Source organism: Rana temporaria, chromosome 4 (assembly GCF_905171775.1).
Source record: "Rana temporaria chromosome 4, aRanTem1.1, whole genome shotgun sequence".
Classification (NCBI taxonomy): Eukaryota; Metazoa; Chordata; class Amphibia; order Anura; family Ranidae; genus Rana; species Rana temporaria.
In genome coordinates this window covers 456434422-456453556 of record NC_053492.1, presented here as the reverse complement: position 1 = coordinate 456453556, position 19135 = coordinate 456434422, and the positions used below count along the sequence as shown (strand labels likewise).

Here is a 19135-nt window from a genome sequence, read left to right as displayed (position 1 = left end):
GTTTAATTATAATCCCAACAATCCCTCCTTTTATCCCTGAAAAGGGATAAATTCTACAGTATAATCAATAGTCCAAGGTACTGTCCACAAGAACAAAATCTGTTAGACATCTTTGTCCTGTAGAGGGATGAAGCATCTTGAAGGCAACATCACCATTCCCCTGGATATGATTATTCGGTTATCGGTTGCAGTTCATATTCATGTCCGGCTGCTTGATTCCTTTTGTACCCGTTGATCATACAGAGAAGGCACTTGAAGATGAAATAGGCACTAAGAACAAACAACAGTCCCATCAGTATCACAACACCAACTTTCTTTATCCATAAAAACATTCCACTTAACCATCCTCCTGCACCTCCCATTCCCTTAAATGGGTTCCACCCTTCTTCTGCTATACTTCTCGCTTTCTGTTGTAATTCCTTTATTTTCTTTAAATGCTCACTTACTTTATCTCCAAACTGTGAAATCCACGTACAACATTCATTCCCTATGAATTGACAAAACCCTCCTTCTGAAGCTAAGAGATAGTCTAGAGCCATTTTCTCCTGTAGGGCCAATCTACTCAATTCCCTTAATTCTTCATTGATCAGATCAAGAGCACTGGTGGTCTCATTTAAAATCTCATCCATAATATTTGAGAAATTATTTAACCTCTGCATTACAATTACTCCCCACCCAGTGAAAGATGGAAATACAGACCAAACCATGTCCCCAGTATCAAACAATTCACGTTTGGTTTTCTCACTCCACACAGTTTTCAATTGGTAGCTCGCATCAATGTCATTTTCAGAGACATAAGTGGCGGGTACCAACGTGACCAGGGTACATACCCCCTTCGTTGCTAGGGCTTGTAAGTGAACTAAGTCAGTATCCTCTACAAGAGATGGTACCACAAATTTGGACATGAGGAAGTATGTGGGGCCCACTGGTTTAGTTGCAGCTTCTTTGGCAACCAAATCAGCTAACCTATTCCCCTGTGAAACCTTATCCTGTCCCGTTGTATGGGCTTGGCACTTAATGACAGCAATTTTTGCGGGGAGCATGATTGCTGTCAGAAGGTCCTGTATGAGATCAGAATGAGAAATCCCTTTTCCATCAGCTGTAACAAAACCACGTCTCTGCCAAATCCTTGCGAAATCATGGACCGCACTGAATGCGTATTTAGAGTCAGTGTAGATATTTACCTCCCTGTCTCTAAACAGCTGGCAGGCTCGTATCAAAGCAACTAGTTCAGCTGCTTGAGCTGATGGGTAGGGTAATGAGTGAGCTTCAATAATTTTGTCTGGCAACTGTACTACTGCGTACCCCGTGTGAAAAACATTGTCATTTGGTCTTGTCGAGGAACCATCCACAAAGACATCCTCTACTCCTGGTAAGGGTGTCTCTAGCAAGTCAGGTCTCGGTGTTGTGTCCTGCTGTATGACTTCCATACATTCATGTTCCTCAAGCGTGTGATCATCAGTGAGTGTGATCATGGCGTGTAGGAAAGCAATTGGACCTGAGTTTGGCGGAGAATATTTGATCTCCAAATTTGCTGATGAAGTAAGAATCACTTCATATCCAGAATTGCGCTGTGCAGTCATGTGCTGAGTGGTGTTGTTTCGGAGTACATGTATCACTTGATGTGTTGTATGCAAGATGGTGTGATGTGATAGTGTCAGTATTTGAGCACTTTCCACCGCTATTGCACAGGCTGCTACAGCTCTCAAGCATGCCGGCATACCTTGAACAGGTATGGGCAGCACTCTGGAGAGAAAAGCAGTTGGTCTCATAGCGCTGCCATGTTCCTGGGCCAGGACTGCCGCCATTACCGATCCCCCCTCTCTACAATACAAATGAAATGTCAAGTTGTAATTTGGGATGCCAAGACATGGTGATGCAACCAAAAGATTCTTTAGAGTCTTATATGATTTGTGCATATCATCAGTCCATTGTAACTTTGCAGGCTGATTCTGGGTGGTGGCTGCCCGAAGAATGGAATCATAGTGAGAACAGTCTGGTATCCATTGTCTGCAATAAGTGATCATGCCAAGAAAAGTCATCATTTCTGCTTTTGTAGAAGGTTTAGGCAGGGTGTTGATGGCGTGTACCCTGTCGGGAGAGAGCTGTCTTTGCCCATGGGAGAGGAGGAATCCCAAGTATTTCACTGTCTTCTGACAAAATTGTAGTTTGCTTTTAGAGGCTCTGTGTCCTGTATTGGCAAGATGCTGCATCAAAGAAATAGAGTCTGTTTGGCACCCCTTAAGGCTGTTAGACATAAGGACAAGGTCATCCACGTATTGTAGGAGAGTTGAGCTGCAAAGGGGAACCCAAGACCTCAGGGTTTCCTGAGCCACTCGAGAGTATACTGCAGGGGAGTCCACAAAGCCTTGTGGAAGTCTCACCCATGTCATTTGGACCTTTTTAAAAGTAAATGCCATAAGGGGTTGTGTCTCCTGATCGATGGGAATTGAAAAATAGGCATTACTCAGGTCAATTACCGTGAAATATTCTGCATTCGGTGGTATCGATGTTATTAATGAATTAATATCAGGTACCACAGGAGCAATAGGTTGGATGATGTTATTAATGGCCCTTAGATCCTGTGTGAACCTGTAACCTCCCTTGGGCTTAGGTACTGGTATGCTTGCAGGTCCTGCACTGTTGTTGGGACAGGGGCTACTATAGCTGAGGACAGGGCTGTGATCGGTAAAGGTATTGCTGCAGATGATGACTTTGCACTGTCAAAGCATCCCGCAATATCTTTCATTCGAATTTTATCTTCAAGCTCCTTTGGGGTATCCTTATGCCAACTGTCAATCATTTGTTTGATTAGTTGCCTTATTTCAGAGCGAAAACCACCCATTAATGCTTGACAATATAGCTTTGCATAACCATCAACTTGTCCCAATCCTCCTTCCTCTGCCCACACTCTTCTGAACCTCTTTATGAATGCCCCAACCTCTTCCCCTTCTTTCTGCTTGCATTCCAAAATAGAAGTGAGATCTTGGCTCTCTCCATGCTTTGCTACCCATACTTCTAAAATACTTGTCCACATCCTTGAAACAACTTCTGTATTTCTAAAAGGAAAATTGACTGCACTGTAAGTTTCCTCCAATTTATCCAGCTCAGGTATTTTAGACCAATCAAAATCAATTTCATCATCAAATCCCATAACACCTTGAAGGATAAGTTTATAATCCTCTCCTGTGTAGTTGAACCCTTTAGTCATTCTTTTGAGGTAGCTTAATGCAGCATGAGGATTTTTATCTGGGCCTGGACATCCTGATATAATCTCACTCAGTCTTTTTGGCTCCAAAGGCTTAATGATCAGTTGTTCTCCCACAGTCATGAATGGGGCTTGTAAAAGTGGAAATATTTTTGTCTCCACTTGTTCAGCCTTCTTCATTTCTTCCTCTCTAGCCTGAGCCCTTGTCTTCACCTGAGCATCAGGAATGGCTATTCTCTGCGTACCCCTTTCCATTATTTGTGAAGAGGTAGATGTCCCTTCTTCTGGCATATCCATCATGGGAGCATGCACAGCTCCTCCCTGGACTGGGGCAAATAAGGATCCTTGTGCGAGTGGAGTCTGCAGAGACATACCTTGTTCCTCCCCATTCTCTACTTCACTCTCATCTTCACTCACTATGTTCCTTCCTGCTTGCTGTTGCATTCTTAAAGATGCCACATACAAGCAGATCTCGTCCTCTTCATCATTACTCCTTGGCCTTGTACTAGAAAGGTTAGGATATAATGATGGTGCATAAGGAGGAGGAGCATTAGGAGGAGGGTTAGGCCTCCTTGGGAATGCACATTCTCGGCACTCACATGTTCCAAGAAATGGCATTGTACCTGGTTTCTGTATTCCATCATCTTGCCAGAGTTGAGTGATTAACTGCTGTCTGGTCAGATGAGATCCCATTTTTAACTTTCTGCGCTTACCCATGTCTCTAAGCTTGTCATCCGAATAGTCCCCATAGTATCCCTCTCTACTTTGCTGATAATCATCCATTCCCAACATTTGTGTGAGCTTCCTTTTCGTTGCCCCATCAGTATGCCATAAGCCTCTCTGCTTAGCCGTTTCTTTGAGCTGGCTAACAGGGACTTCCTCATAGCCTACAGTCTTAGCCAACAAAGCTTTGTTATCACTATCAGTTGTGGAAAGCCTATAGTAAGGGGCCAGTTTTATCCATGCTTCAGCACATTTGCGCATATATTTCTTGTTCCATTTATCATCCCCAGTATAATACGGGAAAGCATCTTCATCACCCAAACACAATCCCTTGATCATGTCGATGTGACATGGCAAAAAGGAACCTTGTTTTGGAAATGGCTCAAAACCAAATTTGTCTTGAGTATATTCAACTAAATGGTTCAAGAAAGGGACTATGTAGAAAGATCCTGCATATCTTTCAACAAAGTCTTTTGGTGTTTCATTTTCTGTGGCCTTTGGGGTAACCACTGCCCCTGGCCGTCTCCCTGCCGTATTAGGGACATGGACCTGAGTTTTATATTTTATCTTTGTTTTGGAAGCTGGATCCTTTTTCCATCGCTTGATCACATTACCCATGATGTACTTTTATACTTAATCAACCTCTATACAATAATCAATATTATTATCTTAATCAATATTTAGTACATATATTCTTAGCAAAAATAACCACAGAATAAACTGAGCAATACAGTCTTATGGCACTACTTAGCTCAGCAAGCCTCTTTTTAGAGAGATATATCAAAGGTTGAGTGACCCTTTTGAACCTTCTGGGCGTTCAGCCACTCTCTCTTATCTCTCTTCACAGATTACCACAGAATTCAGTACAATCCCATACCGTGTAATATATCACTCTTATCCCTTAATGCTCTTATATACTTGTAATTGTGCAGTCAACAATGATATAATCTTAATTATTTTAACATATGAGCTATATGTAACACTTAACACACAATCCCAGACAAACAATTATAGTTCAGATAACAGGGTGAATGACAGAAAAATACTACAGAGAAAAATTAAAAACAAAAAATGAGAGAAAAAATAAACCAAAAATTAGAAAAATGTAATGAATTCTTATGCGGCTTTCTCTTGGAAAGCCTGAGGCCTCTTTAGAATCACCAACCTGCTAACCATTAGCCAACCTGCTACCACAGCATTACACCTGTCTTGCTCCTTCAGCAAGACCACCCTTTACACCTTACCTACAAGCAACCAAGCCTATATCCTACAGCAGCGAGAGACGGACTGTTAAGCAATATAAGTTCTATACATCGTCCTGACCCACCGCTGTAGGATATCCCACTTCTGACACCACTCTGTTACAGACAAAGATTGTCTGCATCTGTTCGTTTGGTTACTGGTAGGCCTTTGGTGTTCCCTTCTGAGTATCTGTTCAATTCTGTCAGTCAGAGTCACCGTTGTTATCTGCCCTTGACATGCGCATGGAGAATTCAAAGACACCAGTGAGACAGTTTGATGCTTAGAAATCTGATTGTATTATTCCAGTATACAGCATATATACACAAGGCATTCTATGAGGCGTATCATGGGGGTCAGATAGTTTGGCCAATCACATAAGAAAGAAACAAGTTACTCCTCTATATTAATGAGTAATCATCCGTGACATTCTACCTAGATACAACATGTTGACTCGGCTCGTTTACTTAAGAGTGGTCAGTTACAAAATGTCATGCTACCCTTGGAAATCCCCAAATCATTATCCCTTGAATCAATACATACTGTCAGCAGTATGAAAGTCTAATTCTAACTAATTCTGCCTCAGAACAGATTTAAGCTATCTTTTCTCTAAGATGGATGCTGTAAATCAAAATGGAGTAGGTATTGTTTAATTATAATCCCAACATTTATTATATTATAATTTATGATATTGTGTTTCAAACTTTATCATACCCGGGATGTCTACTAGACTCTTGTTTGGACATATTTAAGTGAGTTATTTCTAAGAATTACAGGCCTACAGTATAAAACAACAAATTTCCATGAAAAATAATGGTAGCGCTTTCAGCACCTAAAATTTAACATAATCATACCGCCAGGGAGGTTAAGGGAACCAGCTTTTCATTCTACCATTCAGTGGCTCAGACAGATCTGATTTTTGTTAAGTTGACATATGCCTCGTTTCCACTGAACGGAACGTTCGGGTCAGTACAGTTTGGAACAGTTAGAATGGACCGGTCTATTCTGGTGAGCGTTTCCACTCCAAGTCGGACCGTCAGAGGCCATACATGGTTTAGAAAAAATGCCTAGGGTGTCCACCAATCAGTGGAATGTGTTGTAGGTCCGCCCTAACCGAACCGTTCCATTTTCTATGGCCCCACATCTGAAGCAGGACCCAGAATGGTGTGGTACGGTTCCGTTTTATGAGACACTTTCATAATGGTGTACCAAAATCGCGTACAGTACCGAACCGCACTGAACCGATCCGCTCAGTGGAAGCGAGGCATAAATGTTTGTTACTGTTGTCCACCCTTCAGCTGGACTACTTTTGGATTGTCTCAGTTTTGTAAGGGCAATCCTAGGTCAATATTGTCTACATTGTTCCTTCACTGAACAGAAAGAAAAAATAAATACATTGGGGCAGATCCACAAAAGAATTACGCCGGCGTATCAATACGCCGCGTAATTTTAAAGTTCCCGCGTCGTATCTTTGTTTTGTATCTACAAAACAAGATACGACTGCATCTGGGATCGATCCACGAACGTACGTACGTCCGGGGCATTTTTTTACGTCGTTTGCGTTCGGCTTTTTCCGGCGTATAGTTACCCCTGCTATTATGAGGCATACTCAATGTTAAGTATGGCCGTCGTTCCCGCGTCAAATTTTTATTTTTTTATGTTGTTTACGTAAGTCATTCGCGAATAGGGATTTGCGTAGAATGACGTCACCGTCGTAAACATTGGCTTCTTCCGGTTTAATTTCGAGCATGCGCAATGGGATACCCCCACGGACGGCGCATGCGCCGTTAAAAAAAAATGTTGTTTACGTCGGGTCACGACGTATTTACATAAAACACGCTCCCCATCACATCCATTTGAATTGCGCGCCCTTACGCCGCCAAAGATACACTACGCCGCCGTAACTTACGGCGCAAATTCTTTGAGGATTCGAAAAAAAAAGTAAGTTACGGCAACGTAGTGTATCTTAGTTACGCTACGCCCGGCTGAATAATGCGCCGCTGTACGTGGATCTGCCCCATTGTATTTACTGTAAAATCCATTTATTGTACTTCATTGACGGCCACAGGTCTTAACCCACACCCTTGCCTATGTTCTTGCTCCTAGTATTTTATTGGTCTCCTACTCTCCTAGGGTAAGCTTGACTTCTCCAATTATATGTTGTTTTTCCTAACATGTTGGTTATCTATCTATCTATCTATCTATCTATCTATCTATCTATCTATCTATCTATCTATCTATCTATCTATATACATATCTATATATATATATATATATATATATATATATATATATATATAATCAGATTACTTTATACATGTATTACGTCATATTTATACTCTTGTAGATATCTTGCTCTCTCAAATACTCCTGAGGAAGCGGAAAGAACCACAAAATATGTTGAGAAAATTGGTTAGACAAGCTGATTAGTACCAGCTTATATTTGTATCAGTCTAGTTATGAGAGAGTTTTAATGCCGCTTCTGGCATGATGTTGATATATGTTTTTATTCAATTGATGTAATAAAGTACTTAGATTTTAGCCTTATATATCTTGTAAGTCTATGGTGATACCATAAAAGTAAATATGGCCTCAAACACAAAAACTTTCTTCTCCATATAACACTTTTTGGATGTATGTACCTTTAAGGTTGCAATTATACCTTTTAGCACACCTCTTTTGCAGTGAAGGTTTGTGAATGTCATGTTCACTGATTTATAAATATGCCCCATGGATTAGGCTTTATACAGTTAGCTTTTAATAAATAAAGTGACTTTTTTTATCTAGTTCTAAAAGATGTACTGTTGCATAATAACTAATGCGATTAGAAATTTAATGCGTTCAAGACAGTGTTTAGGAAAATAAATGTTCAGGGATTTTAGGAAAACGCAATTGCTCCTTTTCTATGGCCTACCAAGCTATTTTTATCTTAAACATTAACATTTGCTAAATAAGTCTTTCTACAAAAAATATGAAGATAATAATAATAATTGGATTATACGAAATAAGAATTTTATATTAAAGGAGAAGTACAGTCAAAGCTTGTTTGGCTGTACTTCTCCTGTGGATCACTGGAGTACAGTTTGCTCTCTGCTGACATCACAGAGCCGGTCCAGGCTTGAGCAAGATCCTGGCAATGTAGTAGGGATCCACCCACATGCCTGGACCGCCACCCAGCTCAGCCTCTCAGCAAGAAAGCTGCATGCTCCACAGCCCAGCAGTCCAGTGAGCGTGGGGTAGCAGAGCTGAAGTCACCAGCTCTCTGCTCAGGGCCGATCCTAGGGTCACAGGTGCCTGGGTGCAGAAATATTTCTGGCGCCCCCACATGGGCGTGGTCATTTTTACTAACTCCTCCCCTTTACAAATGTTTCTATGGCAACGACTCAACCACAGAAATGCTCCCCCACAAAGTCTTCATTACCCTGGGATCCTTACATGATCTCTTAACAATAAACAAAATACAGGAAGAGAAGCAGAGTACTTTATTGGGACCTGGAGGGGGGGCTCTCTGATGGATACAGAGAGGGCTTCTGTTAGAAAGTCTGTTAGAAAGACCCCCAGACATACTACAGACATGATACAGGAGATGGTCAAAGACTGCAGACATAATACAGGAAATAGCCAGAGACTGCAGACATTATAAGGAGACAGTAAGAGACTGCAGACATGGTACAGAAGATGATCAAAGACTGAAGACATAGTACAGGAGACAGTCAGAGCCTATAGAACAGTGGTTGTTGTTTCTGCTTAATCTGCTGGCTCGATCACTGTATATGTAGATAGCAAGGCATGATTCTTCAGCAATCTGTGCAACTCTAGACCTAATATGGTCACCATGGACAGCCTATGGGGTAAGACACATTACAAACACAAATGGCTGTGTCTCCTAAGGAAGAAAACATTAATTAGACAAGTTTCTCCAACTTGCCCCCTATAAGCCCTAGTGTAAGGACAGTAGAAAGGGATAATACCCTTTGGCATCTTTGCATTGCGTGATGAAGGACCTTATATTGATAATGGTTACACAAGGACCACCAATAGCAGCCATCATGTCATTGTAAGTACAGGTTTCCTTTAACTGTTAGATAGAAAATAAAGGAAAATACTTTAGCTGTTAGACAGAAAATAAAGCAAAAAAGCAGTATGTTTACTTTTTTTCGTTAGAATTAGATGTCCTATAGGTCAACAAATTATTTTATTTTTTACAAACCAACTGTTGTAATAGTTACAATTTGCATATCAAATGTTTTTCATTCAATTTGCTAAAGAATAAAGTTTGATCAAAAAAAAGTCAAAAACTTTTAGATTAATACCATAACTTCTTCAAATATCTGTCAGTTGTAATTTCTTTTTCAGTTTTTTAATAAAAGGAAAATGCAAATTTGCCACTTTGCTTGTAAGCATATCATAAATAGATCAAAACGCAGATGTGAATGTCATGTTCAATAAACTGACATAATATAGAAGCTCCTTAATTCTCTCATCACTGTTAATCATTTCAAAGGAAAGAAACTTTATCTAGATTGATCAGTTTTCTGCAGCTAATGACTGTACATCAGTTGCATCATAAACACAAGGAAAATGTGTGAAACATTCAGTGTTGGTAACATTTTACATTAGTTCCTTCTTTTTCAGAGGTCATTGATACCTAGACGCTTAGGCCAAGGTTTATAGTGTCAGCACTGGTGTTTACCTTGACTAAACCGTTATGACTAATTTACATACGTAAACAACACCTTGATATATTTTTGTTTTATTATAAGCTGACAAAAAGTGCAAAAATTTAAAAAGGCATTTTTTTCTACTTTTTAACAGATTTTTTATTTTTAATAATGTAATTGTATCTAACAGTTACACTAGTAAATAGATAGAAATGCAGATCATATTGCAGCCTAAAGATGGCAGTGTGCAACTGCAGGGTGAAAGCTTATTTTATCAGAGAAGCCTCTAGCCTGCACATGATTACTAAGTCATAGCTGACCTAGTGATCACAGCAGGAGCAGATCAGCGATTCCCGAGGACCCGATCTCCGCCGGTACGCCGCTGATCATTTGTTACACAGACAGAATGCCAGTCTGTCTATGTAAATAAGTGTCTTCCACTAGTAAAATCACCTCCTCCGCTACACTAAAACACCAGCTAAGCACATATTTAAACCTTTGATTCAAGCAGAAAGTAACAAATATTTATTTTTATTTTTATTTTTTCAAAATTGGCTGCCGTTCTTCGTTTATAGCACAAAAAATAAAAACCGCAGAGGTGATCAAATACCACCAAAAGAAAGCTCTATTTGTGGGAAAAATTAACATACATTTAATTTGGGAAAAGTGTCGCATTACTGCGCAATTGTCAGTTAAAGTAACGCAGTGGCGTATTACAAAAAATGGCCTGGTTAGGAAGAGCGGTAAACCTTCTGGAGGTGAAGTGGTTAACTACCAGTATTTGACTTAATATTGACCTGTAATCGCCTGTATAACATTACTCACACTGAGACAAGGAGGAAAAGTGCCTGGGGCCAATCCAGAGTCTTACATCACAGGTCCCCAACCCAACTGGTGCCGGTGCATGGCCTAATGGGGGCCAGGGTGGGTGGTGAGTAATGCAACTTGCACTTCTATTCTACAACCACCAGAGGGCACCTGCTCCCCTTTTCCCAGCACCACGCACCACTACTCCCTTCCTCTTTCTGACACACTGCAACCTCCCCGCAAGGTGACAGGCTGCACCCCCCATACACATCTTGGAATCCGGTCCCTGGTGCTGGGGAATTTGCAGACCACTGTCTTACATGGACATGTGCATATAAGAATAACAGGCTGGGGGCAGGAACATGACCTAGCTGCGTTGCCCAACCGGTTAAGACCCGGACCAATATGCAGCAACATGCGACGTGACTCCCAAACAAAAATTGTGTCCTTATTTTCGCACAAATAGAGCTTTCTTTTGGTGGTATTTGATCACCTCTGCGGTTTTTATTTTTTGCACTATAAACAAAAATAGAGCGACAATTTTGAAAAAAAAACAATATTTTTTACTTTTTGCTATAATAAATATCCCCCAAAAATATATAAAAAAAAAAATTTCCCTCAGTTTAGGCCGTATTTATACGTATTCTTCTACATATTTTTCGTTAAAAAAAACGGCAATAAGCATTTATTGATTGGTTTGGGCAGAATTTATAGTGTTTACAAAATAGGGGATAGTTTTATGGCATAATGACGGCGATCAGAGATTTTTTTCGTGACTGCGACATTATGGTGGACACATCGGACACTTTTGACACATTTTTGGGACTATTGTCATTTTCACAACGAAAAGTGCTATAAAAATGCACTGATTACTGTGAACATGACAATGGTAGTGAAGGGGTTAACCACTAGGGGGTTCTAAAGGGCTTAACTAATGTACTAATGTGTTTTTTTCTAACTGTAGGGGGGCGTGGCTGGACGTGTGACGTCACTATGACAGGGAACAGACGATCAGTGACAAGCCACAGAGAAGAACGGGGAAGGTTTGTTTACACTCACCTCTCCCCGATCTTCTGCTCCTGTGACCCGATCGTGGGACACCGGCGGCGATCGGGTCCGCGGGCACGGTCACGGAGCTTCGGACCAGGTCGTGAGCGCGCACTTGCAGTGCACTTGTAGTGCACTTGTAGTGCAAAGTGGATTTGCCTTTAGTAAATAACCCCCTATGTGATTAGTATCGGTGGGCAGGAAATAGCAGAAAACTACTCCATTTTGGTTACACTTAAAGTGGTTGTAAACGCTTTACAACCACTTTATGCTACAGGTACGCCTATAATAAGGCTTACCTTTAGCTACCCAGGATATCTCCTAAACCTGCACCGTTTAGGAGATATCCCCTGTCCCCTGCATGTGCCAATGTCATTGGCACATGCACACTAAAGCAAAAATGTATGTCCTTTTTTTCAAACAAATAGAGCTTTCTTTTGGTGGTATTTGATCACCTCTGCAGTTTTTATTTGTTGCGCTATAAACTAAAAAAGAGCGACAATTAAGAAAAATACTTTTTTTACTTTTGCTGAAATAAATATCCCAAAACAATGTAAATAAACAAAGCAGTTTAGGCCAACATGTATTCTTCTACATATTTTTGGCAAAGAAAATCGCAATAAGCGTATATTTATTGGTTTGCGCAAAAGTTATATCGCCTACAAAATAGGAGATAGATTCATGGCATTTTTAATTATTATTTTTTTTTCACTAGTAATTGCGGTGATCTGCGATTTTGGGCGGGAATGCGACATTGTGGCAGACAGATCGGACACTTTTGACACATTTTTGGGACCATTGATATTTAAACAGCGATCAGTGCTATACAAATGCACTGATTACTGTGTAAATGTCACTGGTAGGGAAAGGGGGCGATCAAGGGATTAAATGTGTTCCCTCATGTGTGTTTCTAACTGTGGGGGATGTGACTAGAGGAGGAGACAGATCGCTGTTCCTGATTACTGTGAACAGATGATCTGTCTTTCCTCTCCTGTCAGAAAAGGGATTTGTGTGTTTACACAAATCCCCGTTCTGGCTCTCGCGCCTGCGATTGCAGGGGGCCGGCCGGTGGCCACACACAATGGGTTCCCCACTGTGCAGAACAAGCGCTTGCCTGCTATGGCTCTTAAAGGAGCTGACATACCAGTACATAGATTCGTGGGAACGAGCCGACCTGCAGCCGTATAATGACAGCGGCTGGTTGGCAAGTGGTTAAAGTTGCAGCCCAAGAAATTGCATACAAATGATCCAGCTTGGCACAATATATATATATATATAAATATCTCTTACCTGATGGGCCGCTGGGGAAACTAGAAATCACTGTAGTAGAGATCTTGTGGTTTTTGCTCGGGTTATGTGCAAGCGACTTCCCTGTCGGCAACTGGTGGTAAAAATGATGCCCCCCGCCCCGATCTCTCCACTTGCTGCCAGGGCACTTGCTCTCCTTTGAGCCAAACAGGAGGCAGGTCCTAAGACCTGTTCTAAGACTCCCAGCCAATCCGGTCTCAGGACCGGCTTCCTGATTGTCCGGGAGGAAAAGCAGGAAGACATTAGCTAATGTCACACAAGTGGGTGGGCTTAGGGCGCAGTACTCTGCGCCCCGAGCCAACCGTTTTTTGAAGCATATGTATTGTAATCCATGCGTCCGACGCCCCACATGTAGATTAGGGAGCCGGATGCATGGATTAGGGGGGTGGCACCCCTAATGGACGGGCCGCCACTGGTTGGACTAGATAAATTGTTGTCTTTTTTCAACCTAACTATGCAACTATGTACCATTGTTAGATGATTCCAGCATATCCCATGGTCGTATGGAACTGCCTTTGGCCTCCTTAGTCTCATGGATCAGCTGGGTGCTGAAGTCCAGGAGCCTACCCTCTCTTCACTGCACTTCAATTCAAGAAAGTGGGCTGAATGCTGATGGCATCTTGGAGAATCCAATTGGTTTTACTGAGCAAGCAAGTTGCTTTCACCTCTAGCTCTCTAAGGTGTGGCTATAGATAGAGGTACAGGCTTGCAGTATGCGCTCAAAGCTACCGTACTTACTTGCTCAAAAAAATAAAATTGGATTCTACAAGATGCCATCGGTGTGCAGCCAGTTTTCTTCAATTGATATGTAAAATTGTCACTCCATAACATACCGGTTCTAATTTAGATCTGTTTTCTCTAGACTTACCCTGATGAAGGGGCAGTGGGGTTGCTCTTTAAACATGCTGGGGTTTATTTACTAAACCTGCAGAGTGCAAAATCTGGTGCAGCTCTGCATAGAAACCAATCAGATTCCATTTTGTTTTGTCAAAGTCTAATTGAACAAGCTGAAGTTAGAAGCTGATTGGCTACCATGCACAACTGCACCACATTTTGCACTCTCCAGTTTTAGTAAATCAACCTCATTGGCTGTTTTTGTTTGACTTATTTACTAAAAAATATAATTATCTTAGATGATATCCCAAAATGATCTTAGATGGATCTTTCTTCTGATTTTGGCCTGACTCTGCTTTCTGTATTTCTATGGTTTTTAACATGCTATGTCTTAGCCGTGATTAAAAATAAATATAAAAAAAACTGCACAAAACTATAGTATTTACCATTATTAGGTTTAGAGAACTTGTATTACACTAGAAATACGCTCCTTTGTCTATTTTAAGACATACTGGGCCAGATTCACAGTCGAAATACGCCGGCGTATCTACTGATACTCCGGCGTATTTTCAAATTTGCCGCGTCCTATCTTAGTTTGAATTCTCAAACCAAGATACGACGGCTTCTGGCTTCGATCCGACAGGCGTACGGCTTTGTATGCCTTCGGATCGTAGGTGTAATACTTCGACGCCCGCTGGGTGGAGTTCGCGTCGTTTTCTGCGTCGGGTATGCTAATTAGCTGTTTACAGCGATCCACGAAGCTACGCGCGCTCGTCGCATTCTCTTACGTCGTCGCTAGTCGGCTTTTCCCATCGTAAAGTTACGGCTGCTATTTCATGGCTTATATTTAGACCAGCCATGTTAAAGTATGGCCGTCGTTCCCGCGTCAAATTTTGATTTCTTTTTTTTGCGTAAGTCGTCCGGGAATAGGAAAGGACGTAACGCACGTCGCCGTTCAAAAAATTACGTTGGTGCGACGTCATTTCGCGCAAAGCACGGCGGGAAATTACAAAACGGAGCATGCGCAGTACGTTCGGCGCGGGAACGCGCCTAATTTAAATGATACACGCCCCATTTGAATTAGGCGGGCTTGCGCCGGACGGATTTACGCTACGCCGCCGCAAGTTTACAGGCAAGTGCTTTGTGAATCAAGCACTTGCTCTGAAAACTTGCGGCGGTGTAACGTAAATGGGATACGTTACGCCGCCGGAATTGTACATGAATCTGGCCCACTATGCTTTGTCCTTATTAACTATATTGAAAAACAAAGGGGATGGTTTTCAGATTGAATCCAGAGACCAGTGTGTAGAATGACAATGACATTCAATACACTGGCAATATCGGGGTACCGACTCACCCGATGTGGGTGGCGCCTTTTCCGTTTGTCTTGAACTCAATTATCAAGTAGAAAAAAGGTTGGGAGAAGGGTAAAGACCCATAAAGTTCAGATAGTGACAAAAGGATGGGGCACACAGTGATTTCCTTTATTGCTTAAATATAATACCTTTATATTTAACTGGTTGCCGACCAGCCGCCGTCGTTTTACGGCGGCAGGTCGGCTCCCCTGCGCGAGAGCACATAGTATAACGTCGGCTCTTGTGCAGGCCACTAGACTCCCGTGCGCGTGCCCGGCGGGCGTGATCGCCGCTGGGCACACGCGATCGCTCGTTACAGAGCGAGGACCGGGAGCTGTGTGTGTAAACACACAGCTCCCGGTCCTGTCAGGGAGAGAAATGCTGATCTTCTGTTCATACAATGTATGAACAGAAGATCAGTCATTTCCCCTAGTGAGGCCACCCCCCCTACAGTTAGAACACACCCAGGCATACTTAACCCCTTCCCTGCCCCCCCTAGTGTTAACCCCTTCCCTGCCAGTGGCATTTTTATAGTAATCCAATGCATTTTTATAGCACTGATCGCTATAAAAATGCCAATGGTCCCAAAAATGTGTCAAAAGTATCCGAAGTGTCCGCCATAATGTCGCAGTACCGAAAAAAAATCGCTGATCGCCGCCATTAGTAAAAAAATAATATTAATAAAAATGCCATAAAACTATCCCCTATTTTGTAAACGCTATAACTTTTGCGCAAACCAATCAATAAACGCTTATTAATAAAAATAGAGCGACAATTTTGAAAAAAATGAATATTTTTTTACTTTTTGCTATAATAAATATCCCCCAAAAATATATATATAAAAAAAAAAAATGTTTCCCCAGTTTAGGCCGATAAATATTCTTTTACATATTTTTTGTAAAAAAAATGTAAAAGAATATTTATCGGCCTAAACTGGGGAAAAAAATGTTTTTTTTTATATATTTTTGGGGGAAATTTATTATAGCAAAAAGTAAAAAATATTCATTTTTTAAAAAATTGTCGCTCTATTTTTATTTATGGCGCAAAAACTAAAAACCGCAGCGGTGATCAAATACCACCAAAAGAAAGCTCTATTTGTGGGGAAAAAAGAACGCCAATTTTGTTTGGGAGCCACGTCGCACGACCGCGCAATTGTCAGTTAAAGCGACGCAGTGCCGAATCGCAAAAAGTGCTCTGGTCTTTGACCAGCAATATGGTCCGGGGGTTAAGTGGTTAAGCAATAAAGGACGTTTCTTATATAGGTGGAGATCCCTGTCTGCCCCATCCCTTTCTCACTATCTGAACTTTATGGGTCTTTACCCCTCTTATTAACTATATTGGTGGTTCTTGCATGCCATCGGACTATAGAACCATCATTATGATTAATATTTTAGTTTTAATCTTCATTTCAAAACCAACTGGGAAAATAAAATAACCAAAGGGAATCTTTGTTCATATACAGAAGGTGAACTTCCCTTCCAACTGTCTTTTGTCAGGGATGTTCAAACCAGAGACAGGACAACAAAGGAGCCTACAGAGAACAAAGAATATCAAATATAACTAGAGCTGCCAAATTATGTTTTTGCTTTGCACAACAGATTCCCTGTCTGTAATTATAGGACACTGTTTTCTGCCATATTTAGCCTGTCAGGCAGTCATAGAAGGTGAAAATGTACATTTATTCATTTAATTTGTACTATCATTTCTTCTTTTCTTCCCAGGTCAAATGGCTGGTGACCACACGAGACTGGAATTCCACAACATTGAAACTGGGATCATCACTGAGCGCCGTTACCTGACCGCTGTCCCTTCCAATTTCATTGGCCATCTGCAGAGCCTAACCTTCAACAGCATGCCCTACATTGACCTCTGCAAGAACGGAGATATTGATTATTGTGAACTAAATGCCCGCTTCGGGTTCAGGAACATCATTGCCGACCCGGTTACTTTTAAGACAAAAGCCAGCTATGTGGCCTTGGCCACTTTGCAGGCATATACCTCTATGCACCTCTTCTTTCAGTTCAAAACCACATCTCCAGATGGCCTCATTCTTTATAACAGCGGTGATGGCAATGACTTTATTGTTGTTGAACTGGTTAAAGGGTAAGTACAGAGGTGCTACATCATGGTCATTATTATTTAAGTGTTGCATTGCTGTGCTATTAAATGTCTGGTTTATTAAATGTTTGATGCAGTCTAGAACCACTTACAGGCACCAATGAGCCAAAAGATGTAACCTTATTTTCCCACCTAAGTTTTTTGGGCAGACTTGATCAGAAGATTCATGCAGATCAGAAGGTGGCAGTAAATAGATTTGTGCCTAACTACTGGAGTCCATCCAGGTACAAAATAAAAATAGATAGGTAGATTCAGGTAGATTGGAAAATCTTTAGGGCGGCCTAGCCTAGCCTGTTTAGGCTACATCGCCGTAAATTAGCTAGGCTAGTAGTGATTTTCAATCTACTTACCTGCTAATCTACAGCGGCGTAGCCTCAAACGAGCGGGCGTAATGGCGCCTAATTCAAATGACTTGGAGGGGGGCGTGTATCATGATAATGAGGCTTGACCTCACGTTTTTTTACGTTCCTTTACACTGCGCATGCGCCGGGCGCCTACACTTCCCAGGGCGCATTGCGGTTAAGTACGCCGTACGGGCCTATTGATTTTGACGTGGACGTAAACAACGTAACTCCCAATTCGCGGACGACTTACGCAAACAACGTAAAAAATTTGAAAACCTTGCGGTGGGAATGGCGGCCATACTTTAACATCGTTATTTCACCTCATAGGTGGAAAAATTTAGGCCGCCTAAGGCCTTACGGAAACAATGTAATTCGACTGCGGCGGGCTGGCGTACGTTCGGGAATCGGCGTACAAGCTCATTTACATAATCTACGCCGGCCGCAATGGAAGCGCCACCTAGCGGCCATCCGAAAAATTGCAAGCTAAGATAGAACGGCGCAAGCCGTCGTATCTTAGCTTTGTTTAAGCGTATCTCTGTTTGAGCATACGCTTAAACATACGACGGCGTAGATTCGGAGTTAGGTCGGCTTATCTACTGATAAGCCAGCCTAACTCTTTGTGAATCTACCTAAGAATGTGCCCTTTTCAGTTTTTCGGGACCTAAATGCAATGAGTTGGAGGGAGCCTAGTATAAATGGACACAAATGTAAGGGTCAGGGTTCAAGCTTGGAGACTTGTAGAAAGAGCAGTAAAGAGGCTCTCACTGAGGATGGTGCAGGCTCACTCGAGGTGCGGGGGTCTAAACGCTAAACGGTATTTACCAGAGTTCCTAATGGTGGAGATGGGTCTTGCTGCGCATTAGTACCTCAGGATAGCACCACCAGGAGGTGAGCAAGCCGGGGTCTAGTAGCAGATATAACAGGTAGGGCTCAAGCAGAAGTGTAGTCAGTTAATAAGCTAAAGGTTGATAACAAGTGATTGCAGGTTGGGATCAAGTAGAAGCATAGTCGAGGAACAAGCCAAATAATAAAAAAGGACTGTGCACTTTTCAGTTTTTCTGGACCTAAATGCAATGGGTTGGAGGTAGCCTGGTATAAATGGACACAAGTGTCATGGTCAGGGTTCAGGCTTGGAGACTAGTATCTATTGCAGCAGAGAGTCTCTCACCGTTCAGCAGGATGAGTACACAAGCAGGTCACCCTAGAGGATGACGCAGGCTCACCCGAGGTGCAGGGTCTAAGCACTAACCAGTATTTTCCAGAGCTCCTGATGGTGGAGATGAGTTTTGCTGCATGTTAGTACCAGGTCACAGTCCTCTGGTGTGCAGAACCAGGAGGTGAGCAAGCTGGGATCCAGTAGCAGATAGGGATCAAACAGAAGTGTAGTCAGTAAACAACCCAAGGTCAGTAACAAGTGGTTGCATCAAGTGGAAGCGTAGCCAGTGGAACAAACCAAAAGTCAATAACATATGGTAGTGGTGAGAAAGACAG

The 19135-nt window shown here is 41.9% G+C and overlaps 1 protein-coding gene across 20 annotated transcripts in view; it reads left to right on the top strand.

Moving 5' to 3' along the window:
- Positions 1–19135, top strand: part of NRXN1 (neurexin 1) — a 1744826-nt gene that overhangs the window by 936765 nt on the left and 788926 nt on the right. For all 20 annotated transcript variants that reach the window (XM_040351628.1, XM_040351620.1, XM_040351619.1 and 17 more), the window contains one exon: positions 16904–17285. In XM_040351628.1, the coding sequence (XP_040207562.1) occupies positions 16904–17285 (382 nt within the window). The remainder of the gene's footprint in view (positions 1–16903; positions 17286–19135) is intronic.